The sequence below is a fragment of the Apis florea genome, unplaced genomic scaffold, assembly GCF_048593485.1.
Source record: "Apis florea isolate Af1SG1 unplaced genomic scaffold, ASM4859348v1 contig_3081_pilon, whole genome shotgun sequence".
Lineage (NCBI taxonomy): Eukaryota > Metazoa > Arthropoda > Insecta > Hymenoptera > Apidae > Apis > Apis florea.
The window spans coordinates 4,815,641-4,841,859 of record NW_028256703.1 but is presented as its reverse complement, the minus strand read 5'-3'; the positions used below and the strand labels follow the sequence as shown (position 1 = coordinate 4,841,859).

The following is a 26,219-nucleotide window of genomic DNA, read 5'->3' as shown; positions in this document are numbered from 1 at the left end:
TGTATTGCCTCCATCATCCCTCCCCTCGCTTTTTTTGCACTGTCTCTCCTATCAACTCGCGCGTCGTAGCGAATTCTTAAAACCTGCGCCGCGGATAATTTAAGAAAACGATAAAAGGGAACGATATAATAAAACGAGAGAGAAAATCTGCGAGAATTCTTCTTCTTCTTCTTCTTCTTCTTCTATTTCTTCTCCGCGCACAGACGTTTAATCTTTCCTCGAGTCGAGTCCCCCTTTGGAGCGAGTTCTTCCGAGTCATTCGAGTCATTTGCCGGACTAACCTTTTTTTTTCCTTTTTCGGCTGAAAAATTCCAGGCGGGCAAAATGCTTGGGGTTAAAAACGGAGAAAGAGACCCCGGTTTGTACCCATCGATCGGTTTGTAACCAAGTGGTGAATTCTTGGTTGACGAAGAGCGATCGAAGTTAGATTTCAACGTTATTTTCCAAGCACCACTGGCTCAAGGTTAAACGGCTCGTTACCGCGTTGGCCGCGACAAGGAACAGAGTTGGAGCAGACGAGCGGTCAGCAACCGGTATTCACCGACTCGCTCGCTTCGGCCATTGCTTCTCTCGTAAAGAGAGAACTTTTCTAAACTTTTTCTATTATCGAACCGAACTGCTTCGTTTTTCCTCTGGAAAAAAAAGAAAAGAAAAGAAAAGAATCCAATTACGATTCATCCCTCCCTCCCCCTGAACACCCACCCTCCTGAACATCTCAGTTCAATGGAACCATTTCTACGAATCTTTGTTCTTTGTTCCCGATGGTGGAAACGCGCGCACGCGCACTCTCTCTCTCTCTCTCTCTCTCTCCCGCGTAAAAGAAAACGCATTCACACCCGTTAGAGCGCGAACTCGATTCGCTCGCTCGCGAGGGGTAGGTCGTAGAGGGGCGGCTCGCGGTAAAAATGGAAATTCCCGGCTCGCATCCACGCAACGCGGCGTCTCGTTGGTGGAGGAACAACCTCTCCACGTACACTGTTACGGCCGATGGGGGGCCGGCGGTGGTGTATGTATTACCATACATACCCTTCCCATGGGTGACCATAAACCGGCTCGCAAGTGGCCGAGACATTCGCCTCTCGACCGCGACCATGAGAGCACTCGACTCGCGACGCCCACAGCTACCGGCTGCCACCAGCTTCTTCCACCGGACACTTCTTCCTCCTGCTTTCCTTCCTCGATCTTTCTGCCTCCTTCTCTTCCTTCTCCTCGTTGCCCGCGGTGGCGAGCCGCTCCCGAGCCGCGTCAACCCGCTCCTCCCCCGTCCGTCCATCGACGGGGACCCGGGTCGTGTTCAATTCGATTCGTCGGGCCGAGGTGAGAGCTATGCGCGCGAAACGGGTGAAACGTCCAGCAGCGTTCCTACGAGGGTGGAGGAGGAGGTGTCGAGGAGGAGGCGAGGGGACGAGGAAGCCGAGGGCGCGGTGAAGAAGCGGAGGAGGAACGACGTTGGTAAATCGAAAGGCGAGGAGAAGGAGGAGGAGGAGGCGGCGGCGGCTAAGAGCGAGGGGATCAGAAGGTTCGACGAGGGTGCTGTCGCCCCTGAGAGGACGGAGGGTGGGGCTGGAGAGGTAATTCCGAATCATTTTCGAAAGTCGGGGAAGCTGGAGGAGGATGACGAGGGTGGGAGCGGGGAGGAGATCTGGTCGAACGAAAGTTCGGAGGAGGGAAGGGAGTACAGGTCCTTGGTCGAGGCAGGCGAAAAATCGAAGAATCGTAAGAGTTCCACCGTTTACCTGAACGCGGAGGAGAGGAGAGTGGCGGACGGGGAACAGCAGTCGATCGTCGACGGGCAGATAAAGAGATTGATCTCGATACGGGACGACGCGTTGGACGCGCGGACGAGGGGGGAGGACAAGATGGACGAGGCCAAAGTGTTGAATTTCAAACGGGAGGTCGAGTTGGACGGTCAGCGAGGAAACGAGGTAAAAAGCTTATTAACTTTTATTCGGCCGAGAGACGTCGATTCGTCTCTGAATTTAGGGAGAACCAGTTGTTGCTAGACGGAGATCGGGGAGGAGTGGATCGTTCGCGGCTCGAACGTGGCCGGCAATTGGTTCTCCATCGGATCGGAGAACTCGCGGTTTTTATTCGACTCGCGTTACCTTCCAGGGTAAGGGGAAATCTGCTCGGGATCGACGAGGGATCAGACTTCTCACCCCCGACACCTTGGTGTACAACATCCTGCAAGACGCTCTGGAAACGTATCAGAGCGAGGAGCCTCGGATCTCTTACATCGACATCAACAACGACACGTTGAAAAAGTTCATGACCACCGACCAGTTGTACATCCTCCGGATGGCCGAGAAATTTTTGCCCCAAACGTTGCGCCTCGACTACTCCGAGAAGATGTTCTCCTGCGTGAGAAGATTCGAGTACTACAGCTGCGTGAAGCACCTCGCCTGGCCCCTCATCAAGCAATACTTCCCTGCCCTGCCCCCCTTCCCCGACTCCCAAACCTGGTACCCGATAATCGACATGTATCCCGTCTTTCCCCCCTTCCCCGTTTACCTGGAGGGGGATCTCGTGTTGCCGGAAGTGGTGGACGAGGGCGACGGGAAAACGGGGAAGAGGAACGGGCCCGAGGCGACCATCATCCAGATCTTGCAGAACGTTCTCAAGGATCGTCGCGCCGACTCATCATCCTCCTCCACCCCCTCCTTCCTCGATCGATCGACCGACGCCTACGTCGCTCTCGTACCGGACGATCAATTGCTGACCATCAACATGGCCGAACGATTGATCCCGATCACGTACAGGGCCCGATTCGTCGAGAACACGGTCGGATGCATGAAGGAGTACGATTACCTGGCGTGTTTCAAATTCTTCGCCTGGCCCGCGGTCAAACGCTTCGTCCCCGCCCTCCCGGACGTATTCGCCGGGGATCGTCAGAGCGCAGCTCCCTCCCCGCAGGCAGCGACCTCGAGCGGAGCGGACAAACTCTATCTGCCGGCCACCTATCTCCTCCACAAAGGCCAGCCGCTCTCCCTCGCTTATTTGCCGTTGAGGGGGGGTGAGGAGGGGGAGGAGCGAAGGGAAGGAGCGTCGCGGCTGCGCTCCTCGGACGAGTTGGAGATGAAGATATTGGATATCGTTCTGGCCAAGGTGCGGGATCGGTTAACGCGGCCGGGGAGACGTCGCCGACGTTCGTCCTGGCGGGGAACGTCGTCCATTCGTACGCCGCCTCGTTCACCGACAGGCAGATCGAAATTTTACGGCTGGCCGAGTATCTGGTCCCGCCGTCGGCGCGCCCCCTCCTGATCGCCGATGTTCTGTCCTATCTACGCGACAACGGCAACTTCGTCGATTGCGCGAGGCACGTGATCTGGCCAACGATCGCCAAACACGTGCCCGATTTACCCGATTTTCCTCGAGAAGCGGAGGAAGGGGCGGCGACGAAGGGCGAGGGACGAGTGGTCGAGTCGAGCAGCGGGCAGGTGAATCGTGGCGAGGAACAACGGGTCGTCTCGAGCACGGGCAAGGAGAAGAAGGCGAGCGTGTTGTTCCAGGACAAAGAGTCGCGAAACGGGATTCCGAGCGTGCCGGTGATCAGCGTGTCGGGCACCAGATTCGTGCCGATATTCACCGAGCTGCCCGAGACCATTATCCTCAACATTCTCCGAACGATCCAGCTTCAATCGCTCGATTCCAATCTACCGATCTCCCCCCACTCCTCCCCCCCCTCCTCCTCAATAAAAAATCCCCAGTTCCTCAACCTGCTCACCGAACAACAGACGAGCATCGTGAACCTCGTGGACGCGATGCTCCCCTCGAGCATGAGGCCCGATTTCGCCAACAAAATGATCGATTGCCTTCGAAAAAACAACAACTTCCTCGTGTGCGCCAGGGACGTGGCGTGGCCGATGCTGATGCAATACTTCCCCTGGCTGCCCAACTTCCCCAATTTCGGCATCGTCTCGTCGACCACCGCGACCACCGCGAACTCGAGCGAGACGACAACCACGACCACGACCGCCAATCAAACGACCGAGATCGGGCCCGGCCCCCCCCTCTCCGAGACGAACGTGAAGACGGGGCAGCACGGGGACACGACCGTGACCATAACCGACACCAGATTCGTCCCGATTCTGAACGAGCTCCCCGAAACGATCATCCTCAACATATTGAAGGCCGTCCAACTCTCCCTACCCAACTTGCCCGCCTCCCCTCCGCCTCCCCCCAGAACGGGGGAGGAGGAAGCGTATCCCGCTCACCTGACCGAGCATCAGATCGGCATAATGAACGTGGCGCGGAATCTGTTGCCGATCCGGGCGAGGGCCGGCTTCAACGAGAGAATTCTACCCTGCCTCGGGGAGAGGAACTTCTTGGAGTGCACGAGGGACGTGACGTGGCCGACCATCGCCCAGACTTATCCCTGGCTCCCCAACTTCCCCAATTTCAACACCCTCCGCCAGACGTCGCCCCGTGTACCGGGCCCCGCCTCCATCAGGTTCCAATTTCTCCTCGATTCCGAGGGGAAATCGGCATCGACCACGGCGCCAGAACCCGAGAAACCGGCGAGAAGTGGAGAAGGCGAGAAGGAGGAGGAGAAGCTGGAGGAAGCTTTGTTGAACGTTCTTGGGCAAGGAATGGAGGTGGATGATTCTCGTTCGTACTTGAACGCGAGCTCTGGGCTGAGCGAGCGGCAGATAATTATCGCGAGACGGATCGAGGGAGGGATACCGGAGGCGGACAGGTCGTCTTACGTGACGAGGATGCTGGATTGCTCGGCGCGTTACAGTTTCGCCACCTGCGTCGCCAACATCGGTTGGCCAATTCTCAAGCGGTACAATTCCACGTTGCCCGACCTTCCAACCGATCTCTTCACCCGATTGGTCGCCCAACAGCCGAGACCAGAATCGTCGGGATCCTCGGACGCTTCACAATCCTCCCAGTCTTCTGGAATTTCGCAGCAGAGAATCGAGATCGCGATTCCTCGATCCAAATCCTCGACCGAATCTTCCCCTTCTTCTTCCTCTTCTTCTTCTTCGAGGAGCGGCGAGGTCGAAGGGCAGAAGGATCCGGGGAAGGAGGACGAGACGAAAGGAAACACGCCAACGAACACGCCGTCAGTAGGTGAATCAATCGTTGATTGATATCTATCAGAGATTATCAAAGTTTTCTCCGACTCCTGCTTTCTTTCTTTCACTCTTTCTTTCCTTTTTTCTCTTCTGTTCTACTTTCAGACAACGAAGGAATCATCCCCGAGTACGCAGGCCAACCGACAGGTATCCCCATAGACATCTCGAGCGAGAAGGTGCACGTATCGGGCGTCGGTATCGTTCACGGAGAGGAGAGATCGAAGAGGAGGGAGCGTAGAAGCGCCATGGGGTTGCACGATACCGATCACGAAACGACAGGCAGATTTTCGCCGAACCTGACGTTCCCAAATATCACGGAATCCGAGTATCTTCGATTGTTGGTCGGAGTTAAGGAGAAAACGAAGTCCTCTTCCTCCTCCTCCTCCTCGAAATCGAAACAGTATCTCGTCGACAATTTGAACTCGACGATCAGAGATTCTTTGACGGCTGATCAATACGAAATTTTAAAGATCGTCGAAGATCTGGACGGCCAAGCATCGCCCGGCAAGGGGCTCGCGTCCCAAACCATGAATTGCATCCTAAGCTTTAGCTTCATTAGGTGTTTAGCCATCTTCGTTTGGCCCCTTATCGCCAGCAATTTCCCCGCTCTCGGTATATTGGGACGTTCTTTGGACGATTTTCAACACAACGATCCGGGACGTTTTCCTTCCCTCGAGACGGAGAAACAAATGCAGGAATACTTCGCCATGTCCACGACCGAGTTCGAGAAAGAATTGTTGAAAAGGAAGGAGTCGATCGAGAGATTTTTCCTCGACTTGTACAGAGTGTTGACCGAGGAGAGGTTCGAGACGAGTATCGGGTATTTCAAGATCAAAGGTTACGGAAACGACGTGGCCGGGTCGTCCTCCAGAGAGGGGAGAGGGGCCAAGCTGAAGGACAATAAGAATCTACCCAGCATACTGACCATCATAAGCGACATAATGGAGGAAGTTTTGGATCAACGTCCGGAAGGGGAAAAGGCGAAGAAGGAGAAAGAGAAGAGGGAGAGGAGCATAGAAGGGTCGAGGGAGTCCGATGTCCAATTGTTGAAGGATGGGCAGGGTTACATCGATATCAAGAGATCGATGAACGACGACGAGATAATTACCATGTTTCTCGATAAGATCAAATCGAACGACTCCGACGAGGTGGTGGGGGACGAAGGCACCGGGTATCTCGCTTCGGAGGATGCGTACAACGCGTTCGAAGTTCTATTCGGCACGAAATTACACGACAAGGCGAGCACGCTGCCCCTCGACTCGTCTCGATCGTTCGAATCCTCGGAGAAGAACGAAGAACGCTCGATCGAACCGATCAAACGAGTGGATATCGTGTCTTTGGAGTCTCGGAAACGAGTCCCCAATGGAGGAGACGAGTCGAAGCTCAAGGATCAAGTGGCGTACGATTTTGAGAAAGAGTTGTCCGAGGGGCAGGAGGAGAGGCGAAGGAAGAAACGAGCTAAAGCTTATTTCAAATCGTTTTTGGAGAGATACTCGTCGAGAGGTAGGCGTCTAAGGGACGTGGACAACGTCGAGGATAACGCGATCGACGATGAAAACCGACGAGGCGAAAACGACGAAGGATCGACTCTGATCGTTCGATTGCCACGTCTACGGGACGTCGAGGCCGCGTCGAGAAAAGGTACCGCCGCTTCGTTGAGCAAAGGTTTCAAGTCGAAAATGTCGGAGATGATGCCAGGGTTCGGCCTCGTCTTATCTTTCTTGCTCCAATTGGCTCTGGCGCATGCGCGTGCCACCGCCTCGGTGGCCGGAATGATCAGCAACATGGCTCTGGGAACAGCCATGTTCGGCATGATGCGAGACTCTCTTTTCGGAACGAGCAGCAATCCAAAAATTAAATACGTTTACGATAACGACAAGACGGGGCCAGGCATCTCCTGGCCTGCTCAATACGAATACGCCCCTCATTACTACGGTTAATAATAAGATCGACGTTGTTCTAGAATAGATTCTTTTTCTTTACACGCTTGATAGATGGATAGAGGAAGCGATACTCGATATTCCGGATATTTGGTAACGCGATATCGCTCGATTTTTTTTTATGGGATACATATACAATTTAACCTACGAGCCAGTTTTAAGGAATAGAGTGGGTTCCACGGTTTACACGATTACGATGATTGTACGCTATAGTAGAATATTAATATTATTAATAAGGCACGGGACTTGATGTACTAAGAGTTAAGACTATAACTTCGTTGTTCCAGGGTTCGTCGTTCACTCCATTAAAGGTTGAATAGCAATGAACGTTGTATTGGGCTAGCTTTAATTTTCTTCCGTATCCGACTGACGTATATATATATATATGTGTGTATGTGATATATATATATGTATGTATGTATGTATGTATGTATATGTATATATCGTTCGTCGGTGCTCTTTCTCAGTCTTCCTGGAAAACAAAATATATATATATATATATATTATACACATAGTCTTACTATATAATAGCACGGATTGCAGAGACTCGATCTTAGCTAGGGACGAACTAAGTAGTAGTTTCCACGAACTTGTTACACACGGATAAAATTTGTTATTAGAAGCGACAGATCTTGTTCGTTCGTGGAGGGGTTTATAATGGTGAAGGGTTTAATAACAAAATAAATAACTTTGTTGGGCAGCTCTTTCTTATCGATGCGCTCGATAATGATCAAAGACAACGCAGGAATATATAATGTTATATCGAATAAAAAAAGTCTTTTTAGTTTGTAAGGCTGTAAGCGATTGTTTTGCTAGGTTTTTTTCTCTCTTTCTTTCTCACTGTCTGTTTCTACTATGTTTCTACGTTTACGAAGAATAAAACGCTTCAGAATCCACTGATTTCCTTTTCTCGACCAACACCTCTTCGCCCGTTCCCTTTGTCTCTCGCCTTTTTTATCGATTGTTCTCCGCCACCGCTAATTTTTTCTTAAGATAAGAATCGCTGAATTACGACGCGCGCGCAATATAATTATTCTCGTCTCGGATGCTCCTCCTTTCTTCTTCGTTGTTAAAGAATAAAACGAGCAACAGGGGAAAAGAATGTTATTGGATATCGCGATCAGAAATCGCGATTCATTTCAAGGTCTGGAAGAGCGTTTCGATTCAACACTAATTTTTTAAACTATAATAAAACGCTCTTTGGTTTTTTTCACTTTGCTATTGTTTCTCTATTTTTAAAGACACTTAATTAATGCTGCATTTGGATACGATAGAATCACGATGATTGTTCGTCGAACCGAACCGAAGATCAATTGTGGTATACGCTTTTTATTTTACACTTTCACGTAAAATTAAACGCGAAACGTTTTAATCTGTGATTTCGTCACTGTAACAGAAGAGGCAACACCGAAGGAACTTCTTCTTTTTCCTCTGTTCGAGCGTGATTCTCCTCCGTCTCTTCCACCGAGAATGGCAACTCGTTTAAATAAAACCTGAAAATATTCGTCGTAAGAAGAGGGTACGAAATAGAATAGGATTCATGCGAATCTACCATTCGTTCGCGTGTTCACAGTCCACGTGTTCTTCGTCGCTGCACACGCGTTCCCGTTGATCGAAAAACGTATCGTTCGGACAGACGACGGGGAAACCTTTTCCCGAATCATCGCAAGCGTGGAAAATTCGGCAATCGTATTCTAGATCCGCGTACAGGCCAATCGGTTTGCCCTCGCAAGAGAATCGAAAGGTCAGGTTGTTAAAAAAATCCAAATCGCCAAGTCGTTCCTCGGAAAAATCTTCGTAAGTCTCTAAACGGTGTCGATCCTGTAAAAAAAAAAAGAAAAAGATATTCTTTTCGAACTTTTTTCCCCAAAAAACTTTTAGACGAAACATCTTACTACGTAACCCAAGGTTGGTAAAGAGACGACTACGACGGACAAGCCTGTAAAACGATCTAATCTAAGATTCGATCGTGAAAGAAATTCTGAATAATTTTATTAATAATTTAATACTCACGAGCCCAGAGTAGAAACTTCAACGAGAATATCATCGAATGATCCATTTTAAAATTCCTAAAAGAGAAAAAAAAAAAATATGAGTGTAAGTTGTTCGATCAAATCGCGATTTTCGTTTCTCGAATTACAATCTTTGCATACCGATACTCGGCTGATGCGGTAGCTGTCTTTACTTGCACTACCGGTTTTCGAACTATGCCACTCGGAGAACTTATCGACCTTAATGACCGCGTAATTTCTCGAAAAGCGTAACGCCATTTCTCGTTATGGTCTAAACGATCGCTAACCGGGATATCCGGTTATTATTTTACGTTTAACGAAGTTGGCTGGTTAATTCGATCAAAGGACGATACTCCTTCGCCAATCATAAAAAGAGAAAGATTGCAAAATTTTTGCGAAACATTTTACGAACGAATTTATTCGCGAAAATGGCGTGCAAATTTAACATTTTCAATCTGCTTTGCTGTTCGAGAATTCGATAATATCGATGTTACCATCCTTGTATCGTTTCCAACATTATCGATTAGAATGCGACTATGATCGAAATTAAAACCGATCGAGTTTATTCGTATATCGAAAAAATGAAATTTTAAATTACGAATTAATATAATTATAAGCACTGCAAATTATAAGCATTTAATTGGAATTCGATTCAATCCACTTTTTCTTTCTCTAACGTCATTCACGATATATCGTAATAATTTCCTTCATTTTCACTCGATAAAATTATAACTTTAAATAATTTCACACGAATAATTCAATTGTTACAACGATATTTAAATATTATTATTAACGATTAATCATTTCATTCGTTTAATTTATTAGATTTCCACCGCGTATAAATTTCGATCGACAATGAATCGAAACGGTAAATAGACTCGAATATATTACAGCGCCGCACAGCGTCGATTGTATACATACGATAGATTACAAGTAGTAGTTGTCATTATGAACGAATCTTCCGTTATAATATTCCGTTTTATAATTTAGTTTTATAATTTATCGACTTATGCATTTAAATTACAATCATATTCACAATATCGTCGATTTCGTGAAAAATATTCTCAATATCATTGAAAAAGAGAAACTAGATTAATTAAAATTGGTTAACACGAATTTTTTAAACTATAGCATCGATTGAAAACGATGTATAAGATTATTTTTACGTACCAATAGATGTCACTGTAGCTCGTAAAACAAGTCAGGAAATCTAACTTTCACAAATGTTCACCAATCGCAGCCAGTCTTCTCGGCTTTCTTCTAAACCGAATAGAAATGCGCCTTCGTTGACCGCTTTTCCATGTGAAAAAAATTCACTAAAAAAGAAAAAAATTACTTTCCAAACTGAAAATTGCAATTACAAATTAACAACAACTTTCTTCTCAATTTTTGACAATAAATTTGAGCATGGGAAGAGAACAGAACGAAACGATTGTTACGGAACGTGAATAAATAAGTTTTGATACGGTCCTGGGAACCCAATGAGCCAATCGAGCGCAACCTTAACGTCCTCGTCTCGTGGAAATGTTTCAAAGCCAGAGAGCCCGCGTGTCCACGAAAGGACAGCATGTATCAACTGCCAATGGGAGAACCCTCTCTTCTCGAGCCGCCTTTCTCTTTAGTTTCGAGCCACGGCTCAGTTTTCACGGTAGCCTCATCCTGGAATCATTCGCAGAATGTCTCGAAGACAGAAATGTGGTGAAACGTTTACGTGAATTTCTTCTTCTTCTTCTTCTTTTCTCTTCCTACTGATCTCGAGCGCGCGTAAACAACGAATTACAATTTGGTCGAAAGACGAATATGTGATTTCGAAGACAGAGCTCGTCCTAAAAGCAACGACTGTCACCGTGCTTTCGGAACCTTTTCGGACGAAGTAAAAACAAGGTATTTCATCTGTTCACTCGATAAGAATATTAAAAAAGAATTTTGGATTAGAAATTTGAAATTTACACGATTTCTGATTTAATATTTCTTTATTAATAAAAACAAGCTGGTGTTTCGATGCGCTGTTCCACGTGCGTTGCGTGTTATCCGCTCGCTTCGATGAACGGTAATTTCAATGCATAAATAAATATATAAGTTGATACAGTTCTTGCTTTTTTTTTTAATTTCTTCGATTTCTCTTTTATCGTTCTTTAACTTAGACAGTGACAGTTTCTCGTCTTTCATCGATCATTGAGGTCAACAAGGTTTCATCGATCTGGTCGAAATCGTATCGAATTTCGGAAGGAAAAAAGAAAAATAAATTGCATCTCTGACGCTGACGCGAAGCCAGCAGATCAGAAATCTGCACAAGGACGGCTGGTCGAAGAAAAATATCGCTCGATTCGGTTTTTAAAAGTCCACGAGAGGAAATAAAAAGTCATATCATTGTTCCGTTTGAAAAAAAAGAAAATTTACTCGAGCGGAAAGAAAATGGAATAGAAACAATTGAATTGAATATTATTCTAGAAATTTTCTCTTCGCGTCGCGTCGTCATAACAGCATTAATTCGTTTCAGAAAGTAGAGCGTAGTTTATTGTATTTTCTTCGCGCATCAGTTATTTCTTTCGAGATCAGGGAATCGAAACAATTTTTCTCACGAGCTCGTAGATTTCTTTTTTAATTGTTCGACCAGTCGAGGTGTTTTAAGCGTCTCGTGGAACATGTTACGTGTTCTCTTCAATTTCACCGTGATAAAATGCCAAGAAATATCAAGTGTCAAACGTAAGATTACGCGAGTTAGAGAACCGGTGCAAGACATTTTTTTTTTTAACTCGAGAACATGAAATCCAAGCGATTCGGTTCATTGCTCGTGATCGCTAAGGTCGATTCAGAATAAGTGAAAGGATCAGCCCCCAATGTCTGTCGTATCGTTCGATAAAATTTCGCGCTTCCTATTGAACTCGCGTTTGCCAACGTTTTTTTAAATTGCATCGGAAAAGAGGGTCTCGGGGACTCGTGTTTCCGTACTTTGTATTTACGTTCAACTGTCATGCAAGTATTATGTTCGAAAACGTTGCATAAACACTGGTTGCGGCGAAACTAGATCAGCCCGCTTTTCTTTTTTACCTTCTCGCTCGCTGAATTACTAGATTACTGGAACCGTAATAAAGAATAGTTATTCGTTTCTCAGGTCAGTGAGTTTCCCGAGCCGTTCAATCCTTTCCAACCTGTGGATTGGATAAAATTTTAAGCTATTAATTCATCGACCTCGTTTGAAACGATGGTTGAGGCATCGATTGAAATAAAAACATAACGCAGAATCGTTCCAGTAATCGTCATCCATCCCTGGCCCACTCCGCCCACGAGTTCACAATCGAACGACTAATTTTCTTTCTTCTGTTCCCTAGTCTCGTTTTTTCTGTAAAAAAAAAGAAAAAATTTCGCGCGAATCGTTTTCTCCACATCACGGTTCGTAATTTTTCGACAAGAAAATCGCGGAACTAATTTACTCGATATTCGATACTCGCGTGCGAACACGTGGTTCGAATCGAAGGAAAGCAGTTAATCGCGAACCGTCATTTCACTTTCCGCAAGAGAATGCGATTACCTATTTCTTTCCCCCGCCGATAGAGTCTATCATCCCGTTGGCAGTTTTCCAGCTTACGATCGAACTACCGGTTTCCTCTTGCGAAGAGTTTGGTAAAAAAAAAAAAAAAAATCTTAATCAACTTGCCTTATTATCCATCAATGATTTTCGATAAACTGGATGGACAGAATCGTGTTGGCTTGGAAGAAATGATACACAGTGGGATAACAGTGAATTGCGCGCAGTTCCTCGTAAAAACGGTACGAGGTACGTAGGCAGGGAGATAGGTAGCGGCAACGAGGTCGTTCGTCTCTTTACGACCTCTTCTCTTTGTTCCTCTTCCAGATCCTCTTCTCGGCGGCGATCGCCGATCCGCAAACAAATTAGTCGCGCCTCGCTCCTATGATTTCCGCTCATTTGGACGCTTAATACGCGTGTCTCTTTGCCTCGAATCGTCCTCGATCGACAATACTGACGGAACGGCGAAAGAGAAGACGAGAGAGAGAGAGAGAGAGAGAGAGAGAGAGAGAGAGAGAGGCCGTGCGTGTTGAAAAGGAAAGGCGAATCGGTGGTCGAACGTTTCGGTTGGTCTATTTATCTATCTACATAAACTCGTTTATTATCGCGGCGCGGATCTAACGCAACAAAAAACTTTCTCACGTTTCCCTCGCGAATCGAAGGTGATGGCAACAGGATTACTTACCAACGAAACTTTTTCGAGCGTTTAGGGAAACAAATTAATCGCCGATCCACTGCCCGTAGATGATATCTCTCCCGTTATTGTGGATCTTGATCCTGCCCGCCATCATGGGCGGTTACGTGCCACCCGGCCCACGATTCAGATGCCCCAACGAGCCTAAATACATCTATCCATGCGCTTGCGCACGCGGTAGCGACAGAGGGCTTTACGTCCGTTGCGAGAACACGAATTTGGCCAGCCTGAGCTTGGCATTCTCCAATCTGGGCAACGAGGGCGCGCCGATCGAGGAACTAGTTTTGTACAAGTGCAACATAGGTAAGCGTGTCGCTTTTCACTGCGAGCTTCTCAAACTCGCAGATCCTCGATCCTGATTGGTGATGTCGGGTCGTTGGCCGTTGGTTCGAAGGACGTTTCTACGGGCCCGCGCTCTATCCCCTCGACGTTCGAGTGCTCAAGTTCGTCGACACACCGCTCAAATTGATCGAGGAGCACAGTTTTCTCGGGGTGAACAGGACGTTGCAGGAGTTGCACGTGATAAACAGCATCCTGGAGAAGTTCCCGCACGAGGCGTTGCAAATTTTGGGGAATCTCAGTATCCTGAGCATAGCCGGCCATCGAATTTCTACTTTACCGGCGAACAGCTTCGCGGAGAGTGCCGCAGCAGCGAAAATCGAAAAGTTGGAGATCAGTAACGGTACCTTTTTCTTTTTCGAGAACGCGTTTCCAGAATCATCGCGCGCCATTACCCAACCATTTTCCTTTTCCTTCGTAGGCACGCTTAGCTCGTTACCCGTCGAAGCGTTCGCGCCTTTGAAGAAGCTTAAGAGATTGGACTTGCACGGCAACAAGATCAAGGAGCTTAAGAGAAATCAATTCAAGGGGTTGAGGGACACGGAATATTTAGATTTGTCCCACAATCTGATCAGCAAACTCGATGGCTCTCATCTGGCTGATTTGACGAAGATGGGCTGGTGCAATATGTCTCACAACGCGATCGCGGATTTAAAGAGGTAAATCATGGTTGTTCACTCTTTGCGCTTCAATGCTGACTCGCTGGCACCATTTGGATCGATGCGGCAATTCGACACGGCGACAATATTTATATTTATGTTTGATTTTTTAGAATATATAGATATTCCTAAACTCCTTACGTACGATCTTATAAAGTGTAAAATAACATATTATCAAATATGTTAGATTTTTTCTATCTCAAATTGGATCGTTATAAGACTACATCTTTCGAGTTGGACATATCGTGGCGATAGAAATATTATTTTCAAAGTTTTTGAATTTTGTAAGCGTGTGCAATGAAATTCGAAAATGAGTTTGATTGAAATTATTTCTATTCGTCAAAAGAAATTGAATAAGAATGAGAAAAACCCTGAAAAACCGAGGATGCATCTTGATAATTGTTTCATTATTTAAAAAACGCACGAAACAAACAACGATACAGATTTTGATATTCGACAAATTTTCTTTCTTTGTATCTGATAAAGAAAATGTGTAAATGTGATCATTTCACAAGTTAACTGTAAGAAATTCATCGAACGAGTGCGGTCTCTGAAATCGTCGATTCGAAAAAGGCGTGGAGCGCAAAAGGTTAGATTATAATCCGTGAGAATATTCATCGGATAACTCGCGTGTTCTTGTAGAGGGACATTCGCGAGGAACTCTCTGCTCAAGGTGTTGAATCTGAGCCACAATAAAATAAGGAAGCTCGACTCCAACACTTTTCGCGGCATGCGTTTCTTGATAAGATTGTACTTGAGCGACAATCAGATAAACGACGTTGGGAGAGGGACCTTTGGACCCGTGACTAGGATAGGAACCATCGATCTGGCACGAAATTTCATCAAGAAGATCGACTTTCAGATGTTCAATCAACTGCAATTCGCGGAAGTACGAATTATACACACACGTGTCGAAGAAATAGTATTCTCATTATCGTTGTATCGTTTTTCTTTTCTTGTTCAGCTGTTGGACGTGTCCGAGAATTTCGTCACCGTCATAGAGAAACTCTCTTTCAAGGATCTCTACTTGACCAGGATCGATTTATCTCGTAACGAAATTTCGAAGATAGAGCCAGGCGCTTTCGAGAATTGCGTGAACATCACGATGCTGGATCTGAGCCACAACAAATTGGAAAACATCTCCAAGTATTCCTTCGACAGTGCAACTTATGCCACCGAGCTGCAGTTGAGTTACAATCAATTGACCGCTCTTAACCAGGTCAGAATTTTCAGAATGAAAGCCAAGTTCCAACATTTATCGTTGTTATCGAACGAGAATTCCATTTAACGAATCGATAATTGCAGGTACCTCTACACAACATGACAGGATTGAAAGTACTCAACGTGTCTCACAATTCGATCCATTCGGTGCCCCGCCAGACATTTCCAAAATTGTACGAGCTCCACACGATCGACCTGTCCCACAACAATCTCTCCGAGATCCACAACGCCGTCTTTCAAACTTTGTTCAGCCTTCGTTTCTTGAATCTATCTCACAACTCTCTGGACAAGATTAAACCGTCCACGTTCGGACCTTTGGCAACGTTGTTAGAACTGGACATGAGTTACAATCGATTGACCGACGTCGCTCGCAGCAGTTTGACCAGATTGCCGAGTTGCAGGTAACGGATCCGATTTGGATGATTCTTCCTTTTTTTTTTCTTATACACACATATATATATATACATAAATAAAAGTCACGATGATCGATAGGAGGTTAACGGTGAGAAACAATCGATTAACGAAGATCTTCCAGTTACCGATTTCCCTGGCCAGCCTAGACTTTTCCGAAAATTGGTTGGAGGAGATTCCAACCGTGGACGTGTGGCCCACGATGAACGCTCTCCTCTCGTTGGATCTTGCGGGAAATCGGTTGGCCGACAATCTCAAGCATGGAAGTTTCGAAAACTTGCTCACCTTGAGGACCTTGAACCTGCGCTCCAACAACATGACGAAACCACCTTGGGAGGCGTTGAGCACGCTGACCAGCTTGCAGTACCTCTACATGCAGGTTCGACAAATTATTAACGATCGAGAACGGGGCTAATTTCGATAATTTCAGGAGAACGAATTAACCGAGTTGAGGAAGGCGGCGTTCGGGCGTCTGCCGATAGTGTTCGAGTTGAATCTGGCCGACAATCGGATAGAGAAGGTGAGCGTCCGCGCCTTCGAAGGTTTGCTGCAATTGTTGACGTTGAATCTGACCAACAATAAAATTGCCCGCATCCCGAACGGGGCGTTCCAAGGCCTGGTCTCGTTGAGAACGTTGGATCTTTCTCGCAACGAGTTGGAAAAATTGGACAACAAGACCCACGGCCTTCTCGACGATTGCCTGTCCCTGGAGAGGGTCAATCTCAGCCGCAACAAGATCTCGTTCGTGACCAAGAAAACGTTCCCCAACGATCCTTGGATACCTTATCGGTTGAAGGAGATCGATCTATCCTATAACCTCATGCCCGTATTGACTCACGAGCTCACCACCGGGATGAAGAAGATTCTACGTTTGAACATAAGTCATAACAACGTTAACGAGATTCAAAGATGTGAGTGCGTTCACGCGAGCTGTTATATGTACGGGGCTAGCCAAGGGGATAATAGATTGTAATTCGATATTTCCATTTTTTCCTTTCATTCGTTTTCTTCCTTTCTTTCTTTCCTCGCCCGACAGATGTGATTGGAAACTTGACGGCGATACGAACGCTGGATCTTTCTTACAACGAGATCAACGACCTCTCCGAACCGGATATCTTCGAACCTCCAACGAACCTGACTAATCTGTACCTGAGTCACAACCGGCTGACTCACCTGCCGTTGAACAAAATTCTACCGCTGCCAAATTTGAAGATTCTCGACCTGGAGTCCAACTCGATCGGTGTATTCGACGAAGCGTTCATGAAAATCATAAGCAACGGGACGAAAGTACGGTATCGCGGTAAGATGGAATTTATCGTATTTTTTTTTTATCCAAAACAAAAAAGAAAAGAAAAGAAAACGAATCGTATCGTTTCAGGAAATTCGTTGCACTGCGATTGCTACGTGAGGCCTTTGAAGAGGTGGCTGGCCACCCAAACGGAAATACCCGAGGAATGGTCGAACGTTAGCTGCCAGAGCCCTCATTTCCTCGCGAATAAACCATTGTCGGGAATCACGGAGGACTTGATGGGGTGTGGGGAGAGAGACGTGAAGGAGTATCCCGAGTTCGACATCACCCCAGACGTGAAATATCGAGACATCGAGTAGTGAGTATTATATTCGAGAGGATATCACGCACAACTTGGACTCTTCTTGGAAGTGAAAGAATATTTTTTTCCAGCGACGAGGAGGACAAGAGTTGGAAGGCGACTTGGTACGTGACATCGCGGGAGGACATAGGCGATTTTTACGTCGTGGTGAGAGAGTCTGGGAGCGGCAAGTCCGCGATCGAGAAGGATCTCGTGTACAGCGAGAGATCGTTCAAAATTCAGGATCTTCGGGAGACCGGGTCGAGGTACGAGCTGTGCGTCCTTGCAAGAGACTCGGAGGGGAATGTGAAACACTTTCGAAGCTCCCAGTGCAGGACGTTGGCCCACCACCACCTGCTCGACTCCTCCTCGCCGAGGCTGGCCGCGAACCCGAACCTCCTCGTCCTGATCGCCGTGTCCGTGTCACGCATCCTGGCGTGACGATCTTTTTTCCATTATATAACACGTGTAAATAACGATCAAATAGGCTTGTCGGAGTATAATAAGTCGCTCGTGTACATAGTGTACATGTACGTGTATCGCGGTACGAGGACGTTGAACGTCGTACGTATCATATCCTTGTAAAATATATAATCTAATCTCTACAACGAATTTTCCTTTTTTCTTTTTTCCTCTCTGGGAAAGAAAAAGAAGCGTAGCGATTCGTTGAAGAAGGTTGTCGAGAAGGCGAAGGGAGATGGATGATAGACGGTGGTCGAGTTAGTTGGGAGGTGGTGTCGATTAGCGGGCAATTTGTCTTAATAACCCCGAGTCGCTTTATCCCACGAGCCTAATTTCTCCCGCAGATCGTTGTCCCGTCCGCTAATAAAGGCGTTTCTCTCGCAGGCCCGGATTGAAAAATTTTCTCAAGGAAGTGAGCGGGCGAGCGAGCGAGCCGCGCTTAGCAAGATGATTTCATTATTCGCGCGTTTTATAATTAGCATCCGCGCGGTTATCCGCACGGAGGATAAGAAGATAAGGGGGGAAGGAGGAGAAGGAGGAGGCGGAGGAGGACGAGGAGGAGGGTGGATGGGGACCTTTCCTCCTAATGAGGCCAAAGTCCCGTGGAAGTTGTCGCTTCCGCAAAACGATCCGGTAGCGAGATTAACGACGCGAGCGCCGATCACGATCATCCACGCGACACGTTTCGTATAATATATGTTAACCCGTCCCGTTGTTTAAGCCTTATTCGATTATACACGAACTATTATAACGTTTAACGTTCTATCTCTCGATTGCGGAACATTTGCGAGATATACGTAACGAGAAGGGACGTAACCATCCCGTTGACGATTAACGGGACTTTGGATCGGTAAACTACTCGCGACGCGCGCGCTCTATCGTCGTCCTCGCGCGATAAAACAAAAAAAAAAAAAAAAAAAAAGGATAATTTAAAAACGTTTTTAAAAACGTTCACTGTACTTACCGTCGAAGAAGAATAAAATATCTCTTCGAATATTTGCGTTATTTAAGGAGAAGGTGAATTTTCCAATTTCACAAATGACTAATTTTCAAGGGGGGAAAGAAACGCGGATCCTTTGAGAGATTGACACGAAAGTCGGCGGAAAGTAACCTGAGATCGCTACCAAGAGATGGCTACCATCGATTGTCGAATTTTTCGGGAAGAAGAAGGAGGAGGAGAAGGAGGAGGAAGGAGAGTCCAATTAGAGTCCATGGAAGCTCGGTGGAAGTTCGTTACGGAGGCAAACGATTTCTCGTAGCGAGCGTAATCGCAATCGGTCGCTCGTTACGAAATCCTTGGACACTTTCACCTCGGGGGCCGAGGAATGGCGTGGCTCGTCCAAGTACCGTACACGAGCGTGCACGATCGTGCACGAGCGGCCACGAACGGCCAGTGTCTATCAAAGACAGACATCCGTTTTTGTCCGTTTTGCTTCGACCATAAGTGCCCCAAGGCTGTTGTTTCGCCTGAATAAACGTCCTTTCATCCTTCCTTTCCTCTCCCCTCCTTTCCTTAACTCTCGCGGTTAACGCGATAATTAATTATCGATCGACCCGGCTATGCCTAGTATATATGTATAAATCACTGGGATCCAGTGTTCGCCCCATCGATATATTCCAATTATTTATTCCGGTTCGGTATCGACGAAGCTCGAGACTCGAGCTAGTTTCATATATATATATATATATATATATATATATATATATATATATAGTATACGTATAAATAGAAGTCGAAAAAGAGCGTGGAAGATTCATCCGTGATAAACGATCGACCAGTTTCTTCGAGCCAAACACATTTACATAGTCCACTTTGGGCAGTGACTCACACCAGATCCATGTAAGGCCCAGCGCCCTTCCCTCTCCTCTCGAGCTGCACGCCTACGGCCAGACCACCTTCTCTCCCCTCTTCCCCTGTATACAAGATAATAAAAAGGTTGCAATCCGAGGAGGAGGAACCTCTCGAAAAGGCCGTTTCGTGGCCAGCCATTTCGTAAATACCTCGTTAATAAGGCTCGTGGGAGGAGGGAAACGACCACTTCTTTCCCTCTCTAAACGAGACTCTCGTTTCGTATCCTATCCTTTCCACGAACTTTGTGGCGAATCCTTCGGTGAATCGGGATCGATCTCAGGAGAGCGAATTGGAATCCTGGACGAGGATAAGGAGCGGTTGGGAAAAATGGTGGCGCACGAGGTGGCGCGCCACGGATCTCACGTGCGCGCCGTTAAAAAGATGTTGCCCCGTTCCGCGTCCACGTCTCTGGGTCCGGTGTGCGTCGGTGTGCGCGGTTCGAACTCTCCCGCCAGCCGCCGGGCCCGTCAGTGTCTCTCGCGTTCTTGGCCGGGGAACAGCTCTCTCTCCGACTGCGATCCGTCCATCGACCGATCTTTTTCTCTCTCTCTCTCTTTCTCTCTCTCTTTCTCTTCCAGTGTCGCGAGTTTCGAACATCCCGAAACGAAAAGTTGTTCGGTGGAAGTTGTGAGTCGTGGAACGAGCGCGATAAACGAATTCTCGATCCTCGGGGAGGACGATCCAATATAAATGAGACTTTGCCACGGTTAAACCGTTTCTCCCCTCTTTCTCTTCCTTCCTTCCTTCCTTCCTTCCCTCCCTCCCTCCTTCCTTCTTTCCTTCCCTCCTTCGAAACACTTCCTCGCCTCCTCGAAGGATCGATTTCGAGTGAATTGTACGATTGTACGGTGCATCGATTGTAGCAGATGATGGAGACCGGGCCAAGAAGACTGCTCCTCTGGTGGATATACATTTTCGGCGTCGCAGGGGCGAACGGTGAGCAAACCCTTCCGAATTTCGACACGTCACGTGGACGATGGATGGATGGATGCGTGGCTCAAGGCCGACGGACGTTCACTCTACGCGACGACCTCGATGCGGCTCGATTTCTTCGTCTCCCTCTCCCTCTCTCTCTTTCTCGTTCGATCTCGCTTCCCGAATCGAAATCCTTCCTTTCCTGTTCCTTCCCAACAGAAGGAGGAGAGAATATTGTGCGAACTCGTGTACAATAAACCCGTAGTAAATTCTCCCGTGTACGTGATTACAGTAATTGTTGCGCTGTTGACGGAACACGAGGTGAGAAACTTGTGCTTTCGACCGATTCGATTCAATTCGACGAGTGCAGTATTTTTAGATCCCCGGTTTTACAGAGCGGCGAATTTTTCCCTCCCTCTATCGTAGCAATCTCTCGTCGCGTGGAACGTGTGAAAACACGGGAGAAGAGTTGAAGAAAATTGCGTAAGAAGGCTAATAATTGCGCGGTGATTTACGAACGTTGTCCGATGAATCACGCGATCCTTCTCCTCCTCCTTCTCCAGCCGCCCGCTGTATCTCGAGTCGATTCCACGACGAAGGTTTGAAAAAGAAGTTTATCCCTCGAGAAAGAAAGAAAGATCAACCTCGTCGGTTGATTTTGTTTACTCGATTGATTAGAAACAAGTTGGCGGAGGATCAAACGCGTTCTTGGAAACGGCGTGGCTCGCGATTCTTTCCGTGGAGAGAAAGAAAGGGAACGCGAGGAGGAAAGTGATTTTCCACGCTTCGAATTACGTTCCGACTCCTTGCCTTGGTTCCGTTCTTCTCGCATCTTTTCAGGATCTTTCGCTCTTCCATAATATAATAACAAGTACACGTATTTCTCTTGGAAAGAAAGGAAAAAAATAAGAATAATGAAACGTTTAGAATATTATTATTATATATATATATATATATATCCCCCACTTTTAACCCTCTTCTTCTCGTTTGCTCTTCTCGTTTTCCGAAACGGTTCGATCGTGCGACAGGTGCTTCTTATCCTCGAATCGGTATCCGTGGAATCCACTCAGCGTTATAAATCCCGGCGGTTGTTGCAAGAAGCCAGCTAAAAATGGTTAAAGGATATAAACTGCATCGTGGTCGTGATTTCGCGTGTGGGAAAAAAAGAAATCGTTGCGAATTCGCCGCTTGGACGTGTCGGCTCGATACGATCGTCCCCCTCGATGGACGAGGGAATGAAAAAGCGTCGATCGAGCGTGACGCGTTCGAACTTCGAGCCACGAAGCGAAACAATAATCGCCAATTGATTTCGAGAAGCGAAACGAGGAATGGTAATGTCGAGCAGCGATGGTGTCGAGAGGATTGCGAAAAAAAAAAAAAAAAGAAAGAAAAAAAAAAAGATATTTCGCGATTGGAACGCGTTCGATCGCGAGAGAGCGCGTCTCTTTGTATGCAAAGTAAGTACGTGTCGCCGGTGTCGCGTCGTCCGTGTGCGCGCGTGTGAATTCGCTTCGAAGTTTTTTGTTCGCGGCGGTGGGAGGAGGGGGGGGGGAGGAGGAGGAAAAATTGGCGATGTCGGTCGCGTAACATCCGGCGTTGCTTTTCCTCCGAAAGATAAGATCACCGGGTGAAAGAGCGACCGGGAGGAGGGAGGGAAGGAAGAAAAGGAGAGAGGAGAGTGGAAAGAAAGGGAGAAGATGGAATAACGCGGCGGCTTCCCCCTGGGGAAGCGAAGGAGGGCGCGGAGAATGCCTGAGAGGGGGGGCCTGTTGGAATGGGGATCGGAGGTGGGAGTGTGAGAGTGGGAGTGAGGAATCGGTTGGGAGAGGCCATAGGAAAACCGGTTGCCAATCTGCACGGACGTTGGACATCGGCCGCAACAGTGCCGAGAGAAAAGGGTAAAAAGGGTACTCCGGTTTTCAGCAAATCTATCCGATCCCTTTACCCTGCCGTCCGATCCGATTCTCACCATTCGGAAGCAGGAGGGAATACAGGGAGCACGGGGAGTGGAGGAGGAACGAAAGATCGTAATCGTGATCGTGCGGAAGGATTTGCCACGGATTTTGGATAGAAAAAACTTGATCCTTTCGAGTGCCTATCACTTTTTATTTCGGGATTAGAATCCAATTAAAATTACATCGATGATGATTTGTCCGATTCGAGGATCGATCTCCAGCCTTCGATCTTCTTTTTTTCCAACAGGGGGGATTCGGTTCGGGAATTCTTTTTCGCCTGATTTTACACGCGTGTATCACTCGTGCCGTCCATTTTTCCCCGCTACTTTGCCGGAATTCTTTAACGGAAAATATCCTGCCTAAAGACGCTCGTTAAAACGTAAAACGAACGGGGAGAGAGAAAGAAATTCCGTCGAGCGAGAAGGCAATTTCGATTCGGTTGTTTCGCGCCTCTGGCTTTAAATTTATCTAAATATAGAAGATAATTATCGATAGGTGGCAACAATCTTGTTGGACGAAGATGATTTTTTTACTGCCCGTCAAACTTATCGTATTCTTTCGATTATGATTTATTTACGATCCTCGTTCAGTTATAATTCACGGGATATCTCGTCGAGACGTTTTGGTCGAAAGCCTTTTTTTTTCTTCTTCTTCTCCTTTTATTTACGCCTCGATGGCGTGGATATGGCATCGGTGACCTCTTCCCTCGTAGTGGATTTCTACGTCTCCGTAGTTCACGCGGCTGTTCGACCAGCCAAATATGGCGGATACCGGTCGAACCACTCGCGTTGGTGCACGCGTGTCACCGTCACTGCGTGGGCACTCGCGGCTGTGCGTGTGGAGACGAAGGACAGACGGGAGCACCCACGGGCGAATTCCTCCCGGTTCGAATCTCCGTCCTCGTCTCGCTCGTCGTACAAGTCGTAAAGTCGCTTCGCGAATGAATATTAGTCGTAAAAATTGGTTGCCTCGCCTCCGTTTCAGGCAATCGAGAAACGACACCTCGCTGGTTGTCGTTTATCTCTCTCGCGCCTCTTTCCACTCCCCCCCTCACAATCGATCCTTTCCTCGAACCAAACATTTCGAGCATGTTTTCGTACCACGCGCCTTCCATCCAGTTTTTTTCCACACTCGCGACGAGGCTGGAGAAGAAGGAGGAGAAGGTGAAACGCATCAGAGACGAGTTCAGTAGTTCGGCTTCAAGGATTTCCACCTACCGGATTTACGCATCTGGGACGTAATTTCCAAGCTGGTCTCGCGTCGTGTGCAATAAACTAGCAATTTTCGAGAAGCGTGGTGTAATCGAGAGCCGTTGTCCGCCGCGTCCTTCCTCTCTACTTGTCTCTTTCAACGGTTGCACTCGCGTAGTCGTTTCCCCATCACTCGAATAACAATCGCCTTCCCTTCCTTCGATATCGTCCATTATCGACACTCGATCTCGCCTTCTGACCTTTTCGACCGGTCTAACGTTACACGCGACCGCTTCGTTTATTTACCGAAGCTTGTTCGCTCGTTAATCACTCCTCTGTGTGCGCGCATGCGCGTATGTGTATGTGTGTGTGTGTGTATGCGCGCGTCTCCTTTTTCTTTCACCCTCGATTTTCTTTGACTACTCGAAAGATCGCCAGTCATTCGCGATTCATTGGTGAGAAACGCGATATTTCCATTCCAAGTGGGAATAAACGAATAATCACGATTCCGATCGAAAGGATTCGATCTTTCGACAAAGAGAGAGAGAGAGAGAGAGAGAGGAAAAGAATGTTGAGAAAGAGACTGGAAAAAGGAAGGAGAGGAAGGGTTTTCGATTTCTACGATTGAAGCGAGCGAATGTAACGAAACTTCGGGATAAATGGTGTATTACGATCGAGGAAACGTTAATAAAATTGATAAAGAGTGTATTAGCGGTAGCGAGGGATCATCTTAAACGCAAACTTTACGATGAAATTCGAGATTAACGAAGAATTAATGCTAACGAACGTGATAATTACTGCAGGCGTTCGAAAGGAAGTGCCATAACGTTGAGCGATCATAATGGTGTAAAAGATGGAAACGCCGACGAAAGTTTCTGCGTGCCAAGGACTCCTCGCGCAGGGATCCATTAGAGGGGAAGGAGGGGAGGGAATTTTCTCGGATAGAGCGAGACAGCGTTCTTTTGTTTTCTTTTTTTTTTTTCTTGAAGGCGAACACAACGAGGGACAACTCGCCCGCACATATTTCCAATATGTTTCGAGATGGAATCGCGCGTACGAGATCGATCGAAATGAGAATTCGTCCGTTTCCAATTTATTGCGATCGGCAATTAACCGAGTCGGCGAGCGTGACGTTGACCGATTCCCGAGCGAGAGATCGAGTAGGTGGAGAAACTGAGAAGGAGGTAGAGGTTACGAGTATTCTATAAGGATTAAAAACTCGGAGAGTGAGAGAGAGAGAAGCGTGTCGAATATGCATCGCCACGCTTTTGCCCGAGGTTGCCGAGCGTGTTATCGGGAATGAATCGCGCGTATATATGGTTCCCAGACGAGCATCATTCGTGCGTGTCTCTCTCCCTAGAAAATTCCACTGTTCTGCGCAATGATCTCCCCCCCTATCGTAGCCAATAAATCTGCGCCAACGTTCCAACATTCTGGTCGTCGAGACTCGTTTAACTCGTGGCAATGATTGCCGCCGCGTCGTGGCAACGATGCGCGCCTCGAATTAAGAATAAATTAAAAAAGAAAAAAAATCCAACGCGTTTCTCTCTCTTTCGTTCATTCATTCTTTCTTTCTTTCTTTCTTTCGCGGATGTTTGGAAGTTTGGATATTCGCTATTGGATAATCGGAACGGCGAGATTCCCTCGGAAAGGAAGTAGGGGACGTCCAAGAGGGAACGAGGAAAGGACGGACTCGCGGAAACAATTAAATCCCGTGATCAGATAAGCGCGCGAGTATCCTCTGGAAAATGTATTCCGTGCTCGGGTCGGGAGCGGTACAACGTCTGGATAATAAAGCGTGCCGGAAGTCGCCCTGGGGGGATAGAGATTCAACCCGATTCGATATCTCGACCGTCGATGACGATACGACGATACATCCTCTTTGAAGAAGAACGACAAAGAGATCTTCTTTCTTCCTGGTATAACTTCTTCGCGACTGAGAGAGAGAGAGATAGACTTGTAGCACGTACATCGTATGGTCGCGCGATCGATACGATCTGCCGTTTCTCTTTCTATCCGAAGGAAGGAGAAAAGGAAAAACGAAATTCCTTCTCTCGCCACGGAACGAACGGAGAGAACGTAGACGACGAAATATAATATATATATATATATATATACATAGAGATTGGAAAAATGTATCTATATTATGCGCGTCGAACTGCCGCGTAACGACGCGTGTGAACGTTTTATGCACCGGCGACTCGAGGCGTAAAATTGTTGGAATAATCGAGCGGCCGGTGTTCGCCGAGAGCGGCGTCGATTTAATCGTCGTCGAGATTACCGAAAATGTGCATAACGGTAATCGGTCGGCCGCGCGCATAATTTGTGCACGGATCGCCGCCACGATAAATTATTCATCCTGCATTTGGT

At 47.2% G+C, this 26,219-nt stretch overlaps 4 protein-coding genes across 6 annotated transcripts in view; 3 read left to right on the top strand and 1 right to left on the bottom strand.

Annotated features, from left to right (window-relative positions):
* Positions 1–890: 890 nt before the first annotated feature.
* On the top strand, positions 891–7,917 carry LOC100871656 (uncharacterized). The gene is given in 4 exon segments (XM_031917309.2): positions 891–1,925; positions 2,113–3,109; positions 3,112–5,076; positions 5,187–7,917. Coding segments are annotated over 4 exon segments (5,817 nt in total). The 5' UTR covers positions 891–905; the 3' UTR covers positions 7,022–7,917.
* Positions 5,592–26,219, bottom strand: part of LOC100871775 (uncharacterized) — a 24,534-nt gene continuing 3,906 nt past the window's right edge. The window contains exons 2-6 of one of the 2 annotated variants that reach the window (XM_086909053.1): positions 10,204–10,349; positions 9,035–9,090; positions 8,917–8,960; positions 8,574–8,842; positions 5,592–8,514 (exon numbers count right to left, since the gene is read on the bottom strand). In XM_086909053.1, the coding sequence (XP_086765179.1) occupies positions 8,406–8,514; positions 8,574–8,842; positions 8,917–8,960; positions 9,035–9,080 (468 nt within the window). In that variant the 5' untranslated portion in view covers positions 9,081–9,090; positions 10,204–10,349 and the 3' untranslated portion in view covers positions 5,592–8,405. The other variant, XM_012488215.3, reaches the window with a different exon arrangement.
* On the top strand, positions 10,615–18,931 carry conv (insulin like growth factor binding protein acid labile subunit convoluted). The gene is made up of 12 exons (XM_003694803.4): positions 10,615–10,917; positions 13,307–13,559; positions 13,651–13,938; positions 14,017–14,254; positions 14,897–15,143; positions 15,219–15,473; positions 15,560–15,876; positions 15,968–16,265; positions 16,317–16,797; positions 16,923–17,186; positions 17,265–17,493; positions 17,568–18,931. Exons 2-12 carry the CDS (start codon positions 13,307–13,309, stop codon positions 17,914–17,916), a joined length of 3,219 nt encoding a protein of 1,072 aa, XP_003694851.2. The 5' UTR covers positions 10,615–10,917; the 3' UTR covers positions 17,917–18,931.
* qsm (Zona pelucida superfamily protein qsm) overlaps positions 19,882–26,219 on the top strand; it is a 15,182-nt gene continuing 8,844 nt past the window's right edge. The window contains exon 1 of one of the 2 annotated variants that reach the window (XM_031917303.2): positions 19,882–20,725. In XM_031917303.2, coding sequence (XP_031773163.1) covers positions 20,656–20,725 — 70 coding nt within the window. In that variant the 5' untranslated portion in view covers positions 19,882–20,655. Of the gene's footprint in view, positions 20,726–22,463; positions 22,603–26,219 lie in introns of those variants that run through there. The other variant, XM_086909051.1, reaches the window with a different exon arrangement.